The 26,301-nt window shown below is 36.7% G+C and overlaps 1 protein-coding gene across 1 annotated transcript; it reads left to right on the top strand.

Moving 5' to 3' along the window:
• Positions 1–4,857: 4,857 nt before the first annotated feature.
• Positions 4,858–5,788, top strand: LOC106026609 (olfactory receptor 51A4-like). Its single transcript, XM_013147588.2, is given in 2 exon segments — positions 4,858–5,300; positions 5,302–5,788. Coding segments are annotated over 2 exon segments (930 nt in total).
• Positions 5,789–26,301: the final 20,513 nt, after the last annotated feature.

Here is a 26,301-nt window from a genome sequence, read left to right on the forward strand (position 1 = left end):
CATAGCTCATTCCCACACCTTTTATTCTTCACTTCTCCTAAGATAATTTCTTGGACACTTGCTGCCTTGTGGCAGCCTAACAAGCACTGTGGCCTTTTACCTCAGGCATGTTCCTGATCCCAATTCTTTCCAAAACTGTGTCCAGCATACACGTGCTTCAGTGAATATTTGTACATTGTGGTGTTTTTCCTGATTTTTTCTTTTCTTTTTCTCACTTTTCTCTTTCATCACTCACAGATCAGTAGCCAGTAATGCTATGGAAACAGTCCAAGTACACTTCAACTTAGGAACTGATAAAGAAATGTAGCATATATACACAATGGAACATAATTTACCCAGAAATAGAGTGTAAATCATGCCATTTACAGGAAAAATGGATGAAACTAGAGACATTCAGCCTAAGTGAACAAAAACAGAATCTGAAATATAAATGTGGCATGTATTCTCTCATTTAGAGTCTTAAGAAGAAAATGATGCCATGAAACTAGAATGCAGATTACTAGGGAAAAGGAAAGGAATCAGTGGGAAGTGAAGTTTACTGCACAAAGTAACACCTGGAAGTCATAAGTTATCACTGCATTTATATGCATTATGAATACATAAAAAGGAATACTCATTCTCTGTGTATCTAGTAAGTGGAAGAAAAGAGCTCACATATGAAAAATTATCTTTATATTGACAATACCAATACATATTTCCTCTAATGTCCAAAGTGTTACATTTATCTGTGTAGTCTATACTTGAAAGTCTAAGAGTCAAAGCTACACACTATTGCCAAGAGAATTAAAAAAATAAATGCCTTTTTGGTAAATGCATCTTCATTATAAGTTGTTAAGTGTTAAATATAAGTATTATTCTCCATTTGTAAAACATTTTTCCTTCCTTCAAATACTCCCATAAAACAATTCTATAATATGTTTTAATTTATTCAACTTTTAGTATTTAGTACCATTATTTTACATTTTTTGTAAAATATTTTAGTCACTTATCATTTCTGTGGTTCCACTATTTAAGTTTTTTTTTTTACCTGGTTTTTTGAGACTTGGTATGTTGTTCAGGCAGATCTTGAACTTACTATGTAGTCTACACCAGCCTCAGACTCTAGATCCTCCTTCCTCAGCCTCCCAAGAGACGTCAGTGATTCTATTCATACCTTCACTTACAAATAATCACTTCCAAGATCCCTTATCCTCATATAAGGGAAAAAGAAGATGAAGTATGTACCTGTTATGTCTCCATTCCCCTCTCCCCTCACCTGTGTTTCCCTAGACCCAAGTGCCCCAGATTACTTCTTCAACAGCTGTACTCTTTTTGAGTCGGCAAGAGGCATTGCTGTTTTATTGACCAGAACTACCAGCCTTCTAGAATGGGAGCCTATAACTCAGCCTTACAGCATTGTGCGATCCTCTCCTCTTTCCAATTACTGTCTCCCCTTCAAGTCAAAGGCATTATAAAATCACAGGATGTGAATTATCAAGTAGGTTCAAGTTATTTGACAAGTTTTCTCAATTAACAATTTTCATAGTGTGATAAGAGGAGAAAGAAACTTATACCTGGTTTTATAAGTCATCAGTTGACAAGCAATGATAAGAACTAGTCTCTACCCTCTTGGTATTTGTCTAAGTTTCCCCTAAATGATGAAATTTCTCCCTTGGAATGGCCTGACACACCTCCGTGGTTCAATATTTAGCTCCATAGTTATATTAAACATTGAGTGTATAGGGCAAGGGAGAACCATTGAGATGGTAAGTGCTTCTTTAACATAGTCACTAGCCTATATAACACAGGATGTGAGCATTCCTATTCTTCCTTGAGCTCAAGTTTAAAAAGATAAGAAAGATTCTATGCTCCACACTGAAAATGTTTAAAGGTATTTCAAGATTTAAAAATAATTATCCCTGAAATAAAATAATCCTAAATTTGAGAATCTGTTGCCAGAATTGGGGCATGCGTTGTCTATGTCTGCTACCATCTGATTTCACAAGAAATATAATTTCTTTAGAAACCATCAAACTATTTATGCAACACATGTTTAAGATCACTTAAAATACAATCATTGCCAATGTTTCATTTTTTGGAGTGCTATTATATTTGCTGCATAACTCGTCAAAGCTAATTTCTCCACATTAGGTTTTCTTGTTGAAACTTTCCATCTCAGGCTCCTGTTTTGTTGATATTTCCCTATTAATATTTCCACCATGGTGAAATGTTGACATCAGCAGTACTAGTTTGCTTTTCTTTGCCATATATGAGGCCAATGTTATACCTTACTGAAATTCAAAGATTGTACTGTACAAATCTTTGTTTTAAAATTGAAACACTTCATTTGGAATTTCTGATTTTTTTTCCCATATGTGGTTCCTGTGTTGGTCAACTTGTGCTCTGACACAAATGTAACATCAATTAGAAACAAACAGACCAATTGTCGAATGTCACATCTAACTAGTGTGGGAGATGGAAACAACAAGTCTGTACACAACAACATTTGGTTTATTACTATACAAATAAGGACCTGATGGTTGAATTCCAAGATAAATATCTAAGGTGAAATAAGTAATTGCATCAATCAGGACATTAATTTTATGCCATATTTTGACCCATCGTTTTTCCGTAAGTCTTTTATATTTCTACAATCTATGGGAAATCTGTGATAATCTGTGATAAATCAGTAGACTTATGAATGCTTCAGTTCAGCTAATAAGGTGTCAAAATAAACACATTTTAACGTGGAAACATACAGACCATTTGACTTGCATTTCAGCCTTTACAAGTTTCACAGCATCATGTAGCCTTGTGTCTGTTAAATTTATAGCACCAAATGGTAGGGCTGGCCTGCTTTCCAATAGGTTTCAATCCTACCAAGGACTTTACTGCATTTGTAAACCTTATTCTAACATTGGATCATTCCGTTTGGTTAAATGACATTTTGCAATATTTTGACTGATCAAATATGTACTCATAGTGCTGTTTTATTTGTCATCTGAAGGAGGCCTGCATTTCCTGTGTCTCAGTCAATCCATTCTTGCTGTATTGTACTGTCATAGGAACTTTGATCACATGGCCAACATCAAAATTATCATCCTCTTCCTCATACCCACATCATTTTCCTGTTATGAAAGTATATATTTTTCCATAATGGATCATCTTTATCATCCATGCACGAATAGTCTTATGATTCGCTTTTGACCTCCAAAACTTGAAAATCTGGTTTTTCTTATGCCCTTGTACTAAACTGGGATACTTCTGCCAAAAAATCAAAAGAAACTTTTTTTAAAAAATCCAGGAGTGTTGTGCATCTATTGGATCCTCTATGTTGTTCAGATAAACATACGCAAAATTAGTTGGGGAGTTTGAAGATGTATCCAAATTCTATTTTGACACTTTTGCACATATATGCACCCTTTGTCATTCCTCAAGAAAAATAGATAAACATATTGAATGCATCTTATTACCCTCAAGGAAAAGTGCTGAGACACACAGTTGGCTACTACAACACTAAAGTACACATTTACAGTAGAAAAGTAAAGGATGACTCCAATGGACTCAGACTTATGCCTGCATAAGGATTGATTTACTTGAGATGTTTCTTGAAAAGGGAGACTTGAGCTAGAAGAAAATGAAACCTATCTTTCACAAATTGGTTTAAAAAGGTATTTGCTTAGTGTTATTCAAAGGATATTCTATAGAGTCCAAGTGCTCACTTATTTCCTTGGTCACAACTATCTCTATGGATTTACTGCATTTTCAATGTGTATTATTATTCTCAGGACACATTTCAATGTGTATTATTATTCTCAGGACACATTTAGTCTGGTTGAAATCCCTGGAGAACTCAGTGATTGTAGAGCAAGTGATTAGGAAAAAAAAAGAAGTCCTTGTACATCAGGAGGAGCCTTTGGTGGAAGATAAATTCAATGATATCTTGGACATTTATACTAGAATTTTCAACTCCTCTCCAAAGTGTCCAGCAGAATATACATTTTGGTAAGTACTCAGATAAAGATTGTCTCTTTGACTTTCACTTTATTTCAGCTTCAGCAATTAGTCATGCAGAGCTTCATTTAGAGCAAAAAGGGCCGTCCAAAAATCATGCAGCAAAGCAAAATAATATTTTTATAGTGACTGTGTAAATAATCCATGTAACTTTTGGGAGTTCATTTTTCAACAGCTTTCAAATTCTCCTAAATTATGATACTGAACACTGTACATTATTTTTTCTAAACTGAACACTGACCAACTGGTCAAAATTCTAGAACAAGGAAAAATAAAACACAATCTGTCATTAATCTCCATAGTTACCACTCTTGCCATTATATAAATGACTTGAATATGAGATTTTTTAAAAAAGAGATTTAAATATCAACAATTTCACATGCCTGAATTTAAAACACAAAATGATTTAACTTTGAGACCTTACATTTGTAAGAGTCATGAGAAATAGGAAGATATCTAGATACCTTCACCCACATACACTGTCAATCTAGAAATTACTTATATTCCACCTGATAGACAGTATCTTAAAGCAAGAAATAACAAAGATTTCTAAGTTAATTACTTTAAGTTTACTAATATAGGGAAAATAAAATCAGATGCATGTCTAAATGCAAAATTTAAATCTAGTTTTTCTCTAGGAAAATATGGATAGAAGTAATTTCTGCAAATTATGATTTAGCGAGACTCTTGTATCAAGTGACATGCATTTTTCTTGATACAATTGCAACATGAATTTGCTCATTTGCCAAAATGCAGTTGAAAGAAACTATAAATTTCAACATTCCTTTTCCCTATCAATCTTATAGATACTCATTTTAATAGCACAAGTATTTATATGTTTCACTGCAGCCTGATGAATAAATAATGATTACTGTCAACACATCACATGGTGAAATCACTACCTTCCTCTTGGTTGGGATGCCAGAGCTGGAATCTTCACACATTTGGATCTCCATTCCCATCTACAGTAAGTATCTTGTTGCCATTTTGGGAAACTGCACCACTGTTTTTATCATCAAGACAGAATTCTCCTTACATTAGCCTGTGTACTATTTCCTTTCTATGCTGGCCTTATCTGACTTGGGTTTGTCTCTGTCATCTCTGCCAACCATGTTGGGGATCTTCTGGTTTAATGCCCTTGAAATTTCTGCCAATGCTTGCTTTGCCCAGGAATTCTTCATCCATGGATTCTCAGCACTGGAGTCATCAGTCCTCCTGATTATGTCTTTTGACCATTTTCTAGCTATTCACAATCCTCTGAGATACAGAACCATTCTTACATCAGTCCGAGTTGCCCAAATAGGAATGTTCTCCTAAGAGCATCCTGCTGGTTCTTCCCTTTTCCTTCACTTTGAGAAGCTTGAAATATTGTAGTAAATACCAATTGTCTCACTCTTACTGTCTCCACTGGGATATCATGAAGTTGTCCTGCTCTGATAACAGAATTGATGTCATCTATGGATTTTTTGGGGCACTCCGTTTTATGGTAGACTTTATGTTTATTACAGTGTCTTACATCTTGATGTTCAAGACTGTTGACAGAATTGCATCTCAAAAGGAGCAGCTCAAGGCCCTCAATACTTGTATTTCACACATCTGTGAAGTGATCATCTTCTATCTGCCCATCATCAACCTAGCCATAGTCCATCACTTTGCCCAGCATGTCTCTCCCCTCATGAATGTTCTCATGGCAAATGTTCTGTTACTTGTACCTCCACTGATGAACCCAATTATCTACTGTGTGAAAACTAGACAGAGCAGAGTAAGAGTTACAGCAAAATTGTATCATAAGTAGATCTCACAGTGTTCTGTGACAAGAAACAAGAAACAGGGGCGGGAGATTTAGCTCAGCAGCGTAAGCTCCTGCCTTGCAAGCACGCTGTTATGAGTTTGATCCCCAGTACTCATTTTAAAAAAGAAAGAAAGAAAGAAAGAAACACTGCAGGGTCTTTGGTAAGGTGGTTTAAGTTGAATCTGAGAAAACCTGATATTTGACAAAAACTGATGTTGTATATTACAAATTCTTGTAGATTTGCATCAAAACATTATTACAGAAAAAGACACACTTTCATTAATTCCCATCAAAATACTTCCTTTCACTCCCAAACCCACTTATTCCCATCCTTCTTGTCACTTTCTAAACTAGCTCTGGAAGTCCTTGGGTTTGGCCTGAGTCTGCTTGTCAAACATGTGGGCCAAGCAGGCTACACAGGAACAGATACAGATTGGTTATAGCAATATTTTTGAACCTGTGATTACAAAAGGCAATTTAGAGTACTGAGTCCAGTGGTTACACCAGTGTAGGAGAGAATGAATGTGTCCTTATCAGGAACTTCCGAATTCTATGGGGACACAGTTCAGAACCCTAGGTGAATACTGAAACTAACAAGGCATAAGGGCTGGAAACCAAACTGAAGAGCAGAACATGAGTCAATAAAGGCAGATGATCCAGTGCACAGTGTCTGTTCAGCTTCAGCCATGTGTAAACTTGTCAGCTTCTGGAGTGACAAGAGCAGGACTTCAAACACATATTTTCCTCAGGGTTTTCTTCAGGGAGTTGACTCATCCACATGGGCTTCCAACAGTCATCTGGGTGAACTTTCTTAATACCCAAAAGATGAAACCATGACTGTACCTTGGATCCTTTTCACCGTGGAGGTGGTCAAAACAATTACATAGAGGCCCTTCCAGACAGATTGGAGGGCTCCTTTTTCAATCTTTAATCCAAACCATTATATATGTGGGCAGGTGTGTCTGTGGGTATGGCAGAATTGCCATAATCACAATTATGTTTTTATGCATTTGAGAAAATGTCTGTTTTAACTGTGTAAATTGTTTCTATAGAGATATGTTACCTAGCTGATGTTAGGTCTCCCTGGTTACCCATAATTATGGGTGGGAGACTCCTATATAGAACTTCAAAGGAAGAATATCCCATGGCTCTGGTAAACTTCAGATCTTGAGGGGGGCCATGGGAAGCAAATGTACCCATGGTGCCTGAGTGTCTTGGTGACATTTAGTCGGTATTAACTTTGAAGTCCTATTAACTTTTAACTTTTATTCTTTGAGGCATGTATACTGCATGAAATTTCCATTTGATTTTTAATTACTTAGCCAGCTTCTGGATTATTTGTGCAGCACATGTAGGCCCATTATCAGAGGTTATAGTCATGGACAACCCGTATCTGGGGATAATTTTTGTAGTAATATTCTACAGACTTTAGTGGCTTTTTTCTGCTCTAGTGTGAAATGCCTCCAGGAACCCAGAATGAGTACAGATGAATACCAGGACATATGAATAACCTGTACATGATTTGACTTCTGTAAAGTCCATTTGTAAATCTTCAAAATGGGATTGTCCAGCATATTGGATACCAGGTAGAGGTTTAGTTCTAGATGAGTACTCAGTCCTTGCAAAGATTTGATATCTCTGACTAACAAAGGCCCACATGAAGGCTAACTTTGTAACATAATAGTAGCATGTTGGAAGCTGATTCATGACAATTTTTCTCCATTTGTGATGTCATGATGGTGTTTTACCACGGCATAAGCCAAATTTTAAGGAACTATCATTTAACTATCTGGAGAAGTCCAAGCACCATTTGGACTCATGTAGGCCCTTTCTGTTGTGTCCATTTAACTCATTTTTTTGAGTAGTGGAGGAGTTCCCTTTAGAGACTGAGGATACTGTTAGGGAATATTCCATGGTGGACTTCCAGACTCGGTACTAAGTCATCTGATCCCCACGGGAGCCTTTTGCTGACAATTTGGCAGTATCATCCATTTGTGATTGCAAAGAACAGTAGTATCTTTTTCTCTTTGGTGTCCCTCACAATTAATAATTACAATCAGAAGTTAGTAAATCTCATTTTTTATTTAAAAATAAAAGATTAAGATAAAAGAGGACATAACACAGGTCAGAACAAAACAATTTAAGCAACGTAGTGTTTCACCACAAGACAACCCAACATAGCAATAGCTACTATAGTGTCTCTATCCTTTAAAGAAATCGCAGTTTTATTATCAATTTGTTTTTCTTCTGTTGTGAAAAGTTCGCATTCCTTGTATAGCATTCCATGGACATGAATGACAGCAAAAGTGTACCCCAAGTGAGTGCATATGTTCCCAGCTTTTCCCAGTTGAGAGTTTGTTTTAGGGTCCACAGCTCAGCCCACAGTTCAGCCCACTGAGAAGACCACTTTTGGTGAAGACACCTGGCTATGAGCACCTCCTTTGTGGTAACAAAAGCATATCTGGCCTCACAGTTTTCATTCTTGATGGAGCTACTTCCATCTGTGAATGGGGCATATTCAGCATCAGACAAGATTTCCATCTGCAGATCTGGCTGGTTATCAAGAAGTTCATCAGTAAAAGTGAGAAAGTTGTGCTGGAGGCTAGGCAAGCTTAGTGGGAAGAAAGGTGGCTGGATTCAGAGGTTTGGTGAGTTGGAAAGCAATTTGATGATTTCCATAAAGCAGTCCTTGGTGCTCACTGACACGGCTGCCTCAGAGCCAATGATATTTCCAACTGTTGAGTGATTCTAGAACAGCATGTGGTGCCTGTATGGTCAGATTCTGTCCCTAAGTTAATCAGTCAGACACTTGACCAGAAGGACCATTGCTGTAAGTGCCCTCAGGAAGGAGGGCCAGCCCTTGGATAATGAGTTCAGATAAATTGGCCTTTTTGTCCCATCTCTGGGTCTTTCAATTTAAAGGCAAAGATAGGCTGGCTGGCAGGTAAAACCTACACACACGAGAAAGAATCCCTTAGGTCCAGGCTGGTATCTCAGCAGTCTTCCTAGCAGAAGACTAAGAGAGTACAGGGGCATGGAACTGCAAGATGGAGGGTAGCTGCTGTGGCACTGACTTCTCAGAGATGCTGAACTGCATGACATGCTTCATTGGGCTTCTCTACAGGGAGGAGAGTTATGTTTCAGGAATTTTATGATCTAAGTGGACTTCACAGTTCTGAAGTCTATGATGTTTCCTTAAGTTCCTAGTTGAGCCTTTTGGAGAATGCAGTACTGTTTAATGCAAGTGGGGATGGCCCCAGGTTGGAACTTCACAAGTAGAGGCAGGTAGTTGATGGCCCAAATTCAAAGAAAGAGAGTCTTGATAATTTCTGGGTTGATTTAATCTATGTATGTGTCTCAATTGTCGTTTTCCTACTCAGGGACCATAATATCAAGCAGGAAATGTTATTGTGGAGCAAGCGGGACAGAGAATCAGATTTCCCTGGAGAGAATGTGATGGTGGCCCCTAGCCTAGAAAGGATGTCTCTATTCAAGAGTAGGTTAGGGCACTTCCGCAAGAAGAGGAACTCATGAGCAGTCTGATGACCTCCCAGGCTACAAGATCATGCCTGACAGAAGAGACAAGAGGCAGAAATCCCACTTGCCCTAGTGACAGTAAGCTGTTTACTGACAGAGGGGCAATAGTTTGAATAATGATGGAGTGTTCAGTTCCACTGACTACCAGGAATTCATAGGTTGGTTCCCATATGGATGTGGATTCTGAGTTCCCAGTAACACAGCTGAAGAAGGAGCCCAGTCTGGCCTAGTCTGAGCCCATCAGACTAATGAAATGATCACTGTGTGATTTAGGTTGAAGCCTTTGAGAATCCCTGTCTTTTAGTCTGAATGGGCATTGAAGACTGGCCCTGATTGTCTTTTCCCACTCTTTGCGTCTAATGAGAGTCATTATCGCCAAGCAGAGGCCTCCAGTCTGGGACCTTTGGTGCCTTTGGTGGAGGCACCAAAAATTCTGCAGGATATGACTTCCCATCGAGGACCCTGCATCAGTTGCTAGGCCTCAGCTAGTGATCTAAGCAGCCAGTACTGTCTTACCACTCAGTGAACCAAAAATGTTACAGTAAACAAACCATACATGAAAAGAAATGGCACCAGCAGTCGTTAGGAGGCAGTTTATTACACCAGAGGGTTTGACTAGGATTTTTCTCCAAAAAGTCAGCCCTGCCTGGTGGAATTCCAGGCTTTTGTGAGGAAGGCATGGGGCAGGTACAAAGGCAGGCTCAGTGAGTTATGATTGCAAGATTTAGGTGACATCTTCAGGTAACTAATAGAGCTTAAACATTTCAGGTTATATCAAAAGGCCATAAGTTACACTAAGCATGGTTTATACAGAGGAAGAACTGGCCTCTTACAGTTCAAGTTACATTGCAAGGTCATCAGATAGACAAGCTCACACAAAGGAAAGAATGTTCTGTTATCAGGCTTGTCCAGACATGAACATGTCCACCTGGTCTTGAAAACCATCCTTGGCAGGTTTTATTTAAAACTCTTAATTCCTCTTCATAAGTAGCATTTGGGATTAAACAAAAACTATATTGTTTTTTATAAAATGTGCTTTGTCCATCTAAGATGATCTCAAAATCTTGCATGTCATTTAAGCACTTTTAGCCTTGTGTTATACTTCATTGCATTAGCTCTTTTCCAAAAATGACATCAACTAAAGGCCCTTACATTTCTATCCCCAGGTAAATTAATAGACAGCTTCTAAAATTGTCAAATGCTTAGGGAATAATAATAATCACCAAATTGGAAAGCATTCTATAATCATGAAAAAATTAACAGATATGAACATGTTTTTAAGCTACTGATATATACGAGATATGCTTGTAGGTACTTTAGGTCAAGTATATTATGTTTTGCTATTTTTCTCTTATTTTAAGAAAGCAAATAAAAATAACAATAAAAAACTTCTAAAACACATTAGTATGAGAGTAACAATAACTAATACATTGTGCATTGCTATCTTTACATTAGTTATTCTGAATACAAGACATAGGCATGAAATATTGTCCAGACAATATTAGCACAAGTCTTTCTTTCCAATGACCTAAGAGAAACTAATCATGTAATTATCCTAAATATCTTGTTATACTCCATATATCTTTATCTGATTCTCACAGTTGCTCAGTGGCATTCCTGCCTATTTATTTCTGTTGAAGGGATGGAAGCCCTAAGAGATTGAATTAATGAACTTCACACAGACAAATGTAAAAAGCTGCAATTCAAATCACTTAATTTATACCTAGATATTTTTCCCTTAGTTATATTTTAGGTTTCATATTTAAGACTCTCTGTTTTCCTCAAAGTTAGCCTACTATATAAAATGCTAACAACAGATTCAGGCAAGAAGAGTTTCTAGATTAAAGCGAATGATCACAAACTTTTGTCTTTTCTGTCTTTCAACTCTTCTGGTCCACCCAGGAGTGTCAGAGTTGCAGCACAATATGCACTAGCATAAGCACTTTATTAATTGAAGGAAATGGAGACTCACATTTACTCAGTGTAAGAGTAGGCAGCACAAACTGAAGTATTCCACAATGTTCTCTAACACTGCAGTTTATTAAGCAACATTTCCAGCTGTCTAATTTTTGGAGGATATTGTGAAAAGTTTTCAGAAAAATGCGTATGTTTTTCTGACACCCATTAAAATGAAATGCAAGCAAAATTAGGAAACAAAAAGCCAATGGGAAAGATGATTTTCTGATCAACATAATATATCTGCAAGTTCCTACAATGTACAGCCTTATGCTTAAGGAATAAAATCTCACCTCTACCTTTTAAAAGAATGATTCTCAGCTAAAGGCATTCTTGCACTCCTGAAGACATTCAGGTATGTCTAGAGACGCTTTTGGTTGGTTGTTGCAACTTGTAAAATTGGGATGCTGGTACTGACATCATGTGCAGGATAAACGCTATCCATTCTTCAACACTCAGTATAGCACTTTGCAAAAAAAACCAAAAAACAAAAAACAAAAAACAAAAAACAAAAAACAAACAAACAAAAAAACGGTCTCATTGATAGTATCAAGCAAACACATCCTAATCTAAATATAATTATCAATCAATGCAAAATTAAGTCAGTATTGATCTAGATTATGTTAGCTAAATTACACAGCACCTAGAGGCAATCTGTCACAAGAAAATTCACTCAGAAAAAAAATAATGGAAAACTTCTACAAAAGCAAGTGTCCATTTAAGAAATGAAATGACTTATGAGATTGCATATAAACCTTACAATGAACAATAGTTTAAAATTTTTTTTTTAAATTTTGATAAGCTTTATGGTTCTAGTTTTGTTTTATGTTATATTTTATTTGATTTTGTGTGGACATTGGTCTTTTTTTTTTTTTTTTTTTTTTTTTTTTTTTTTTTTTGTCTTTTTCCTTTTTATCGGTACCGGGGATCGAACTCACAACTGCCTGCTTGCAAGGCAGGCTCTTATGCCGTTGAGCTAAATCCCCAGGCCCCTACATTGGTCATTTGTGAGCAGTTTATGAGGAAACACTGCAAAGGACGGAACACTATAAAATTTGCATAGATCAAAAAGAGAATTATTTCTTAGATGTAGCATACATATGATTTAAGCAGGGAGACAATTTTCATTAGTCATATTCTGCTACTTGGCAGCAGTACTGTGAGGTTTTAAGTTTAAAAATTTCAACAAAAATGCCTTACTTATAGACATGCTTTTCATTTTCAGATAAAGCTAGGCATTTTGCAAGCAAATCAACATGAGTCAAAGATTTGCTTCCATTTATTAGAACAGTGGAATACTTCAGAAAGTGTTAATTAAATGTGATCCTTGTACTTCAAGTAAACCTTTGTAGTAGTCATATAGAGACTTACGACTCATTCAAGTACTCAAATTCTATCAAATGAAAATGCATAAAAAAGCAATTCTTTTTTTTTTTTTAAATGTAGCAGGGATCAAACTCACGACCTCGCACTTGCCAGGCAAGCGCTTATGCCACTGAACTAAATTCCCGGCCCAACGTAAGGCAAATCTTCTATGATTTCTTTGCACACTAAATTTTAAGAAGCACTATATTAAAGTACTGCATTTTTTGCCAGGATTATAAAAACTTGCGTGTGTTTTGGTGTTAATAGAACTAGAAAGGCCTAAAAGGTAACAGGAAAGAAGTGAAAATGAAGTACATTTTTGATTCTTTCCTCTTATGTAATTAAATCATAAAATTATTAAACAGATAAATTTTACATAGATGATAAATAGATAGACAGATGATAGATAGGACATGAAAACTACTTTTGTTTGCTGTTCCATACTCTGTTCATATTTGTTGCAAAAAATAGAGCACCCTCTGCCTACAATTCAGTGAAGCTCACATGTGTGTAGGCTAGCAGGCTGTTGACAGAATAGATGGGATTCATCATGAGACTCTAGAAGCAAGTGATGAAGTATGAGAATATTTGCTAGATTTAACCCACAAGAGGCTTGTGTGTGTGTGTGTGTGTGTGTGTGTGTGTGTGTGTGTGTGTGTGTGAATTCCTGCAAATCTATTTGGAAAAGGCATAGCCCAATAGAAAATGGATGAAAGACTTAGATACTTCAAAAAGAAGAAATCTTAAATCTTAATGGTCAACAATCACAGGTGATATGATTTCTCTTAAAACTTAAGATACTATACAAATACCATTTTTCTGAATGAACTAGAAAACCGTATCTAAAAAAAAAAAAAGAGCAAAAGCCAAGGGTTGATGAATAACTGTTCCACAGACTGAGCTGTTTTATGAGTTCAGTCCCCTATCCGTGTCTGTGAGTCAATCATTGAAAGATTTTCTATGAAGTATTGTGTTGTTATTCAAGTAGTTCTTTCCTGTGAGTATTCCCATGTATCTTTCAGGCTTCACAAGATAACACTTACAAGACAAGGGAAGTCTAGTCTAAAGGATTTTTCCCTGTTTCTTATCTCATTGTACTGTTGGTTTCATGGAAAAAGGTCACAATGATTTTTTAAAAATCACCACAAAGATAAGATACACGTGCATTCAGATTAGCTGATATAATTGGCTCGGTTTTTTTTCCAGTATGGAGACCTCTGCCCTGAACAATATGCTTAAGCTTTTTAAGTTATTCATTGTTTCTTTATTTTGAGATAGTCTTGTTTAGTGACTAAATTGTGTAGGCTGGATTTCAGTTTGTGATCCTCCTGCCTCAGGCTCTTAGAGTGTGAGATTATAAGTGAGTTTTGTTTGGATTCTAAGGAATGGACTAAATGTCACATTACCAAAGGTAAATCAGAAGCCAGCTATGATGTAGAGCGTGTTCTAGAACTTTCAAAGAGAGTGCAAGTAACATATCAGGAGGCATGTCTGGAAGTTTTAAAACTTCCCAGTCCAAATGATAGGCATGAAAAGCACATCTATCTCAAATATCACGTGGTACTCGTTTATTTGTGATGGTAGGCAGATACCTGAAATTGGACAAGTTACTGTTTAAGACTTTATTTTCTTTTATGTAGAAGAGATGAAGTAAATTTCAAGAATATAAATATATCTGTGGCAGTCATTTTGCAATAGATCATTATTATGTAGAAGTTACAATATAATATATAAAATTAGAACTGTAATTCAAATTATACATTTGAATCAAATATCAACATCAACTAGCTTTATTTATTGTTTTATTATTACCAACTAAGTTTTAAAAAAAATGCTGCTTTAGCTGGGCATGGTACTTCATACTTATAATCCAAGTACTCTGGAGCCCAAGGCAGGAGAACTTCACCAAATTCAAAGCCAGTGTGAGCCACATAGTGAGTTCCAAACCAGCCTGAACTATATAATCAAGACCCTTCTCAAAACACAGAAACAAAAACAAAAAACAATGCATCCTTGAAGACACTGAGGAAACAAATGCCCAAACATAAATAGACACAGTTTACCTAAGTAAGATTACTTTATCAATAAATATAACAGTGAAAAACCAAGTCCTGGGACTATAGTGTAGAGTTTGAGCTGAGTAATAAAACTCAACAAATGGTAGATTTCATGATATCTGAAAGTTTGATCTCATTTTCTCTCAATTTCCAAACATTTATGCTTAGTCACACACAGGTTCCTACAGGATTCAGAACACTGAACAGCACTGTGAGATCCCATCCATTAAAAGTTTATGAAGAGAAAAATCTAGCAAAAGCAGGTGATAGGACATAGAAATACTAAAGCATATTTTTCTAGAAAGCTGAGTTACTCTCAAACTCTCAGCATTCTTTTGCGTGAAGGATGAAATGGACAGTTATTAATGCTTAGGTCACTAAGAAAATGAAAAACAGAGCTAGAACTTGTAAAGATAATCACCTGTTGGACAAAAAGCCTCTGAAATTTGTGTTTTGATATATTTAGTGGGTCTATTGGGTCTGTTGTTTTCTTTTTGAGAAACACAAAATAACCCAAAACAAAGCAAGAAAATGAACACAATCTCATGACATCACTTTATAGAACAATGAATAATGGAGGAAATTATTCAACTTAATATGAAGTTTGTATTTGTTAAGTAGGTTTTTTGGAGCGACAGCTAAATTCTACTAACTATGTTAGGTACTGGAAATCCAATAGTGAGCAATAAAACATGTTTTTCCACCTGCTATCCATGCAGTGGGATAAGATTAGTTATTAATCAAATAACTAGAAGGAAAATAATAAAGAACCTATTTTGTGCAATTAAGACAACTATTTGCAAGGAAAATAAGCAATATAGATTTTTAAGAAGCAATATGAATATTCTACCATAATGTAGAAAGCTGTAGGTGACAATACACTAGTACTGGGAATAAAATGGGATGCGTTAGCTGGTAATAACCTACTTAAGACATTCCAGAGTATCTTCTGAATTGGCAGGAGAATGAGATCACACATTTTTCTAAAACTCCTTTAAAATTTTTGGATATATATCATCTGTTCTGCTTTTACTTAAACTGTTCATCCTACAGAGATATACAGGTATGAATCAAGAAATAAAATGATTTAAGAATCTAACCAAAATCTGCATTAAACATTGCCTTTCTTTTTTTAAAAAAATTAAACTGTGGTGACAGTCATAAAATTGGTTTCATGAGAATGAACCGCTATACTTTCATTTGATAAAGAATTTTCTGGAATTATTAGTATTTTAAGTCTGAACTGCCACTTTAATACAATTCAACAAGCTACTAAATGAGGAAGCGAATCATGTTATTGTCATATCATTGTGTTTATTTATTTATTTATTTTGTTGCAGTCTAAAGTGAAAGCAGAATCGTAGGTATTGGACCATCAGAAGTCCCCTTATCTATGGCACATGTTGTACCAGAAAAGAATCATTTAGAAAATTCTCAGCTGCACTAAAGTAATTACCTAGTTAACGTCCTTTCAAGACATCATGTCTCCTCTCAATGATACTCAGATCGAAGCTCTTAAATTCTTCCTTAGTGGCACCCCCATACGGGAGAACAGTCACATCTGAATAGTTATCCCTTTCTCTTTGTGTATCTTTTTTTCTTTCTTGGGAAATCTTTCCTTCCTCTTCTTTATTAAGACAGAGAGGAGCCTCCATGAGCCCATGTACTACTTCCTTTCCATGCTCTCCATCTCTGATCTGGGCCTGTCCCTCTCTTCCTTCCCTGCCACACTGGGGCTATTCCTGTTTGGCACTGATGAAATCAGTGTATCTGCATAGTTTGCCCAGGAGATTTTTATTCATGTTTGCTGTCAATGAAGCCTCTGTTCTATCTATAATGGCATTTGACTGATACATGGCCATTCATAGCCCTCTGAGATACAGCACAATCTTAATGAGCTCCAGAGTTGTCAAGATCAGAGTCTTTCTAACTTCCAAGAATGAGCTTTTGATCCTTCCACTGCCTTTTTTCTTGCAATGGTTAGAGTACTGCCATCAAAACCTAGTTTCTCATTCTTACCGTCTCCACCAAGATGTCTTGAAGCTGGCGTGCTCTGACAACAGTCAGTATCAATGTCAATATTCACTTTAACTTTATCAACTAACCTTACTTTGTTGTACTGAAATTATGTGCTTTCTAACGTTTTAAAACATTTTAGAATTCCTTCAATACTTATTGTACATAAGTTCATAATTAGACACTTTTGAGCAAAACAAGCCTACAAATATTATACATCATATTTTTAATGGTTTAGTATATTTGTTGCCCACTAAAATAGTTTTCATGAAATAACACTGTGATAAATGATCTCTAAATGTAAAATAAACCTACATTCAACTCCTTTTTGTAAATTAAACATTAGCAAATAACTTCAATATGCTAAAAATATCAAAGCTAGATTTGTGATAATCTGCCTTTTCAATACTTTGATAAAAGATATCTAACCTGTTTGGAGCCAAATACCAAAAAGTTAAGAGGTCATGATCTCTGAAAAGCAGATGTATGAAGGAGAAAAATCAGCATAAATACTAAAAAGAGAAAAGATTGGCAGGCAACAGTGTCTGTTCATCTAAACAAGAGTTCTTGAGCCAAAGACTGTGGAGGAAACTCATTTGTAAGAAAGGGGATCACATTCCTTGCTCATTATTGAACTATCCAAGGAAGAGTTGACTTCGGCTGAAAATCTGAGGAAGACTGAAACACTCTTCAGCTAACCTCACTCACAGAAGGTGAGTAACAATTTTTTTCTTTAAGTGGAACCTGAGTAGTTCACCTTCACATCTATCACACAAAAAGAGCCGATTTACTAACTGGTGTCATAGAGGCTCCACTATTTAGAATCTAATTAGCATCTCAGAAAGAAAGAAAATGTGTATTCCAGTCTAACCATTTTCATTTTTTAAATGAAGTATAAGGATTATGGCAAAAATGTGCAATTTCATTACTCCAAATGTACACAAAAGAAATAGAATGGAAGAATTTTTACCTGAATACAATCATTAATTATATTCAAAAAGATTCTACTTGTACCATAATCATTCCAAGTATCTTTTTGAAAACAAAGTTGTTGTTGTTGTTGTTGTTGTTGTTGTTCTGTTCTCTTTGGTTTTAATTTGTTATTCATATTGCAGATTGAACTCACCACCTGGCACTTGCCAGTCAGGAGCTGTGCAGCTGAAATAAATCCCCAGCCCCATTGTCCCTCACCCTTTTATTTAGCTACATGGCTACACCCTAACAAAACCTCTCGTGTCATTGCTTCATCAAAAAAGAAATGTATATGTATCTGTAATGCTGCACTTCTTAATTGAATTCAACATAGACTTCTGCATATTGTTAACTGTTTTACAGAATGAAATTTATTCAGAATAAATGTTCAAAAGTTTTGAGTAAGGAACTGAAATAACGCAGTAAAGTATAGTATAGTAACTAAATTTTTACCTGCACAATCTGAATAATGATTTGAAATTAACATAATCTATCCTCTCCAGGTGAAGTTAATACAATGATCATCTCCTTCCATGATGATTAAATAACTTACAACAAAAAAGAATAAAACCAAATTTAGCAAATGCTTATTAACCTATATTTAAAAGTATTAATTCATAGCACACTATGTAAATTTAACTTCAGCATGCTAACTAATTGAATATGATATGTTCTTAAAAAGTTCACAAATTTTTTCCATAGATTCTTTTTTTAAATCTGGTTGTCATGTAATAAATTGTATCAATTCGACAGCCATGTTAATAACCTGTTGACACTCATTTTGGCAAAGTAATTAGTTTGTGAAAGTAATTAGTTTGTGATCAAATTTCCTAAGAAGCATAAACAGTGAAAGATATCATCCATTTTAATATGTGATTAACACTGAACTGTTGGTGTTAATTTCCTGCAAAACTTCTGATTCCTTAGTTAATAATCTCCTACTGATGGAAGACTACAGGAAGACTTTTGGTTTCATTTATATCACAGGTTTTGCTCAAGAAATAACACAAGCAGTTGATTTTTTTATAAGTATCTAGAAAAACCAGGATAGGGAAATACATCTACCACCATCAACTGAAGCTGAAAACTGTTAACTTTTTCTGGACGTTTGTACCCCATACATTCCAGTTTGTTGGAGAACACCCCGCCTGTTTTAGTAATTCAGTGCTACACTGAAAATGGATGAGGAAAAGAGATGGACCATCTCTGGTCTTCTTTCAGGTGTAGAATGTGTTGGAGTGAGAATTATAATCACTGCACATGAACCTAACATGCCCTATGATGAGGCTGCAGCAGAATCTTGAAGCATGAAGTGGAAGCCTAACAACCCCTCCTGGCCAGCTTTAATAAAATCCTGTATAGTGGTTTGTAAAAATGGAAAGCCTGATACAGATTCCAAACTGGTTGGGAAGCCAAGGCTTCGTGTATAAATTAGGCTTAGGTAGAAAATTAGAGTTATGTTCAGTTTACTAATTATTTTACTAATAGTGTTTACTGAGTAGCTGTTGGAGACCACCAAGAAGCGGCTCTCAGCAGGATTTAAAATTAACTAACTGGCTTTCTATGTTTATCTGTGAGTCTGTCCTAGGCCTTGACCCCTTGCATCGTGATGGGAGCTGATTCACAGTAAGTGAACCTCTATGAATCACTGGCCCTGCTGAGGCCTGTAGAGGCCTGTGAGGTCAGAGATACCTCAAAGGGCAAGATAAGGCCACAAGTGTGGACACTTGGCCCAAACCTCAATTAAGCAGACTGCAGGTGCAGGAATTCCTCCTACTGCTTCACTTCTAACATGTCTTCATGATAAGACAGTTCTACTTAATTGACTTGATTCACTACTTGGAGACATCCTTGAAGTGACTCCCAGGGTCCTGCTCATTGCCTGCACTTTCCTCAGTTTCCCCGCCCTTTGTTGTTGGACCTATTTAAAATGGGTGTTCCAGAGAAGTCTTTGTCTTAGCCCTCAGAGACTTGAGCTCAGCTAAAGGGTTTTGACCTCCTGGAGCCCTAAAATCATACCATTTGGCTCATTTTATTTAAACCTCCACTGTACACTCATTTGGGAGATCGGGGATCTAGGTAAGGACCCGATAAGTAGCCACAAAATATCTGCTCTTTTATTCAGCTACTCAGCTCTTCTGTTCAACCCTGTATTCTAATCATTTAAGTTGATCCTGGAGGTCTAGATATATAGCTCAGCTGCACAGCATCTGCCTGGCAAGCACAAGGTCATGATTTCAATTCACAGTACCAAACAAAAGAAGTCAAGATTGACCCTGGAAATATTCTTGATTCAGATATTGGTAGCTGAAATGAAAAGAATCATTCAATGGTACTTTAAAAGTACTTGGAGTATAAATTTATGAATTGTGATTTAAATCACCTTGTACCAGGAAGAAAACACAGGAAATCACCAACAGCAACAAAGAAAGCCATAATTTAAGAACAAAGACAAGAGAAGCGCTCTCTCTCCCTACGACCAAACCAAACCAATCCCGCAGCTGACTCTAAAACAGATGCGAATGTCTGAGGTTAGCAAAATCTGTGTGAATAATAAGGAACACGGGAGATCTCCGTGCTTAGAATGTGAGGAACAGATCTCAGAGAGATTAAGTAATTTGTCCTAAATCACACAATTACATGTGAGACTCAGAGACAAGGTAAGAATCAGCCTTTTCTTTTATCTTAAACCAAAACAAATCTTCTCCTCTTCTCCCTGATTCCCACTCGCCCCTTCCCTTTCTTTCCCTTCCTTTTCCCCTTCCCTCCCATCCCCTTCTCTTTCTGACTTTTGCTCTTCACAGTCTTTCATATCCAGGTTAGAGTATGAAACCCATAAACATCCTAACATCTTGAAGATAACTCTTGCCCACAGACAAGAGACATTTCTGATCTTCACACCTGACTTCCTTCTTGATGGTCGAGCATTGTGTTTCTCAGCCTCTCATAGCTGCTATTCTCAGCCAAGAGACTTGAGGAAGTCTCCATGGAATTCTCAGTCTCAGCAGCGGTCCCTCTGGAGAAGCTCCCCAACATTTCAAGAAGACTTTGCATTTTCAGTAGGAAATATTCTTGTAGCACAGCTACCATCTGATGAGTTCTGGATTGCAGTATGCCGTATGAGGCCCTTTCTTTTCAGCTGTTGAATGTCAGGTATGTATTGCAAGTAGAATCACACAGAATAGGCAGCAATTCAGAGATGTGGAACCAGGCTGTCCACTAATCTCTCAACCCTACATACTTGGGAAATCCTCACAGCAGGTCCGTCCAGGAAATTTTGAGTGGCAGATGGACTTGGGAATCTACAGTGGCAGTCTAGATTTGTGTGTATAGATTCTGTAACTGGGACTATGATTGTGTGTGAAATAGGAAACTGTTGCATTCCTGTCTCTTCTCATCTATAAAACTGGAACTGCTATCTCTATCTTTCTTACCTTAAATTGGTATTATCATAATCCAAATACTAATGCAGATTTTATAGTGCTTTGAAACACTCAACAACTATTCTAATGTAAAGTTATGTTTGTACCAGGGTGAAATTTTATGGCTCACTGTCAACACAAGCATTCATACCAATAAGCAACTCTGTATTAAATTATGCAAAAAATACAAGTCACAGGAAATTCAGAATGAAAACAGGATCATTGCTTGTCCATTTCCTAGTCTCTTTCATAGACACTAAGTTGGCATCCTTTCATTCTAATAAGTTAGGGATAACAGATGGTTTAGGGAATATCACAGAGTCTAGTGAAAGAATTAGCTGGCTTTTCTCTGATCCATTAATCTGGAGCTGTGTGACACTGAGAAAGAAATGTAGAGGAGTTGCACTGAAAATTATTCAGTTAATTTTCTATTGCATTTCATCTCTTTTCTCAGCATTTATTTATACATATATTCAATAAATTTTATTAGATTTCAATCCATGACAAGGTTCTGAGCTTTAGTGATGCAACCTATTAATCTCTCTGGTGCTAATTATAGCTTTCTTTTATATTTGTGTTTGTTTCCTCATACTTGCATACTTGTCTCTTCATATAACACCCAAGAAACATATTTATAACTGAGATAGATAGTAGCTGCACATGAATATTATGGGTACAAGTACTCACTCAACAGACACAGTGAATCTTCCCCATCTGGGGATATAGAGTTTATACGGATGACCTCACAATATTTTTCTTTGTTTCTTGAAGTCAGTAAATTGACTCAGAGTAATATGCACGTAAACTCTGAGTGCTGGCTGAAAATTCACATGAATACTTAAACTTTTCTTTGTGTATTGCCTTAAGGTATAGGAATTTTCCGTAAGTTTAGGTTTCCTTTGAAAATTCTGTTTTTCAATCTTTCAATTAGTGTTCTCAGTTTCAGAATTAGATAAACATGCTCTACAAATCCTGAGTGCCACTTTCTTGTTCCTAGCTCATCTCCTCTCTGAGTCTCTAGGTCTTATGCCATTTCTTCCTCTTCCTTTGGTTTTCCTCTTTGTATCTTTTCCTTGGTTCTCTGTTGGAATCAAAAGGCACAGAGTATCATATTTTCAAACCAATCAATACATATTATTTGCATTTTGAAATATAAATGACAAATACCTACTAGAAATTTCTTTTTTTATCCCTAACTCTTTAATACCTCTCTACCTTAAGAAAATGAAAATCTGTTGATAGAATATCTTTGAGACCTTTTTTTTTCTTTTAAAAATTCTATTTTCAATAATCTTTAGGTTTTATTAGAGTAAAATTATACAAATTAGACCTTTCACTTATCCCTACTCATCTCTCTATAATTTAAGCCTGCAAATTTTCTTCAGTTTATTAAAGCAGTCTCTGAAGTATCAGCAATAATCTTACCATTATAAGCACAGTATCATTTAAAAAAGCATTTACTTCATCAGTTTTGTAGTCAACACAATAATTTGATTTTATTGACACAAAGGCTTTGTTATCTTGTTTTCCTGATTCACAATTTTCTCTTTTTACATCTGCTTTATCTTCATTTACACTTTTTCCAGAGTTATATTTAACCCCCTGACTTTCCACTTTGCATTTTCTAATAATTTTCCCTACACTCCTGGCAGATGTTCTTTAACTCCGCTCTCACCCAAACCAAAGATCAGTACAATAATAATAATAATAATAATAATAATAATAATAATATTCAATACTCTCTGCAAGTATTTCTGTTTAACTTGTATTTAGCCTGTCCTAACACATTTCATTTTTATTGCTATCATCCTCATTGTTTATTGTTATTCTTATCATAGACTGGGCTATCCACAGGCTTGTCTGACATAAGAAACTCATTGAGTTTTTAGGTTTATTTCTAATTGGCCAACTCATGAGACAGCTAGTTGGCTACACAATAGAAATTGAAAATATGGTATAGAGACAATAGTGTAGACTCTACCATCAAGGGTTGAATTTCATTCTCACCACTTACTGGCTAAGTAACTATGCCCGGGTCACTGTACCTTTATGCTCCACAACTACGTCATGTGTGCTATTATTTCTAGGTACACAGCCTATCTGATAGCATTGATATGAATTGAATGGCATAGTATATTTTAGGAATTTAGAAAAATAACTGGCAAATATTATATTTAATAAATGTTTTATATTTTAAACTTCTTATTCATGTGATAAATAACATACTAGTCATACCACTGTTGTTTGCCTAGAATACAATAGAGCATTTTGTAATATAATTAGAAGTTCTGAAGGCAAAGGGCAACCCAGTTCAGATGTTAAAGGAACTCATAACTGCATCTCATAACAGTCCAAAGCCCAGAGGCAGAGCTCACACTGATTGCCTTCAGGCTTAGTTTCCTGATGCCAAATTAAAGATTAGAGGGTTTAATAGGTTTTGCAAATTTCTCTCCTTTGTTCCTGTATGCCAGACCCATTGCATGCCTCTTCAGCACTCCCATCATTACATGAAGGTCTGGCATATCCTCTCTGATGTATCCAAGGACTCTGCCAAAGGCCCACTTTCCTCTAATCTTGTGTTTTCTGGGAGCTGAGTTTTTCCTGTGACTCAGTTCCAGGCTTCAGATTTACATACAACATTCATCTCCTCACCAAAAGCTGTTATACAGATAGAGGAAATGAAGGACTCTAGTTGCAACCTCCAATTCAAGGACTTCAGCTAAACATTTTGTGTATCCCTCCCATTCCACAGGCACCATGGAATAAAAAAAGTACATAAGCAAGTTATAAATGCATGTAAAGGCACTGTCTATATTGATTTTAGTAGGCAATAATGACAAGAAATGTGTAGTATCAATTTCTCACATATATAATCTAGTTCAAAGTGTTTTAGTTACTAAAGTGTGTAATTTTCAAGGTAAAATACATGAAACATGCCTTTATTAATCCTCTAAGAGAGGGACACAGGTGGACATACCACTAAAAGGCTACATCTCGTGGCAGTCATGAGCTATGATAATTGATTAAGAAAGGCCCCTCCAAAGCCATCTGGAAAAAGCTAATCGACCAGCTTTGCCCATTTTTTCTCATGGTAACTGCGGTCCTGAAGTTCACTAGTCTTGGCTAGTGAAGCACAGTCGGGTATGGGCCAGGGAGCAGCGTGACGAGTTCATCCCGGAGACGAGGCAGCACATGTCTTCTCCTCTGGAGCCAGGAAGCAATGCTCAATGTGAAGACCAAAGCTTCTCCAGGAGAACCAACAGCTCAGCCAGCAACTCGTAGGAGAACCCACAATGCCTCTTTATACGCCTCTATCCCTCTCAACACCTCTCTTCTTCTCCACCTATTTATGACAACCCTCCTCAGGTGGAGCATCTTCTCTCAATGCATGCTGATGTAATCTAGTTGGTGTTAAGTTGACCACCAGTTTTCAAATCATAACACCTGTATTACACTGTTATTTTCTACAACACCAATCACTTTAGTTTTCATGTATAAGTGAGATCAGACAGTATTTTCCTCCCTTCTCCTTGTTAGAATTAAATACCTGGCATTCACAACTTAAAGGAAGAAAGCTTCGTTTGGCTCATGTTTCAACCTACAGTCAGCTGCCTAGTAGCAGAAAGGCATGGAATAGGACAGCTCACCATAGCATCATGGATGAGAGAGAAAGGAAAGGAGGAGGAAGAGGAGGAGGAGAAGGAGAAAGAGGAGGAGGAAGAAGAAAAGAAGAAGAGGAGGAGGAGAAATAAGAAGATGAGGAGGAGAAGGAGGAGGAAGCAGAGGAAGAGGAAGAGAAAGAGAAGAGCAAGAAGAAAAAAAGGAGAAGGTAGAGTAGAAGGGGAAGAGAAAGAGGAGGAGGATTCAGAAAGAAAAGTAAAGCTGTCCTGGCCACACCCACAGTGATACATTTCCTCTGACCAGACCCTGAGGCTCAATAGCAAGTCAGTTATTCCTCTATAATCCAAGCAACTTCCAAATACGTGAGGTCTGGGGGACCATTCTAGATCCAAGCCATAACAGCATCTTACTAAAAACACTTTATAAATACCACATTTGGTTACATATGCCTAACACCCACACCATCAACAGTCAAGGCACATAAATTATCATAGAGCTACATCATACATAAAACATAACAACTCTCTGCTATCCTGAAATGAAGTTTCTTTAAATATGTCTGTGCATCCTTCAGCAGTAGCTATAAGTACTTGTTACTCTGGGGTCTCTGTTCAGACACCCACAGGACTACTCTTCTCCTCTCTTTGTCCTTTCTCCCTGGAGTCCTGGGTGATGAGGCCCAGGGCTCCAGTCCTAAGAGGAAAATGATTAAAGATCTGAGAATGGATCTCAGTGGTGCATCAGGAAACTGCATAAAGGTCAGGGGTTTTAAATACCTCCCTTTTATACCTCCCATCCTCTGGTTTCAGGATTTCTTCTCCCTTTTGTGCTTAGTGTTGTATGAGTAAGTTCAGTAGGTGGCTGCTTGGCACTCAGTTGTGGGGAACCAACAAGAGATGCTAGAAGACTCAACCTGAGCTTTGGAGGGTGAGAAGAGAAACGGACCTTTTTAATCACTAACAGGTTGTACAAGATGCCTGCTGATGGTGGTCAGCGCTGGAGTCAGAGCTTGCTGACTTCAGTTCTCAGCAGTAGCTCAGAACACAGAGATCCAGGGAGACAACCTGGCTGCACAGAAAACAAAGGTGTAAAAATGAGATGAACTCAGTAGTTAAAAGCTTGACCTCTACTCCTTACCCTAAAGCATGAAGATAATAGAATCCACAGTTTCTCTGAAGAAGTAAAGAGATAGTAAGACAGGAAGCAACCTGACCCTCTGGAAGAAAAGCTTTTCTATAACATAAAGCAGTATTTCTCTGAGTGACCACAGAATATGAATATTAGAATCAGTAGTCATAAAACTTGCACAAGTCTTTTGGAAAGATAAATCTCTGGGCAGTGCATCTTGACGGGAATAACATGCACTAAATCTATCTTACAGTCTCGCCTTCCACTCTGGATTATCACATCAGTAGTGGTCAGGAACAAAGACATACTCTCCAAGCTTTTTAATAGAGTTTCTGAAAATCTTTAGTAAGAAGCCTTTCGGAAATGACCTTACTAGCATCTCTCCAGTCAACAGCCTAAAGCTGATAATTTTCAAGCAGATATTGCCTGATTCATTATTCTG

Source organism: Cavia porcellus, unplaced genomic scaffold (genome assembly GCF_034190915.1).
Source record: "Cavia porcellus strain 051 isolate PalLab524CR breed Dunkin Hartley unplaced genomic scaffold, mCavPor4.1 scaffold_9, whole genome shotgun sequence".
NCBI classification, from domain to species: domain Eukaryota; kingdom Metazoa; phylum Chordata; class Mammalia; order Rodentia; family Caviidae; genus Cavia; species Cavia porcellus.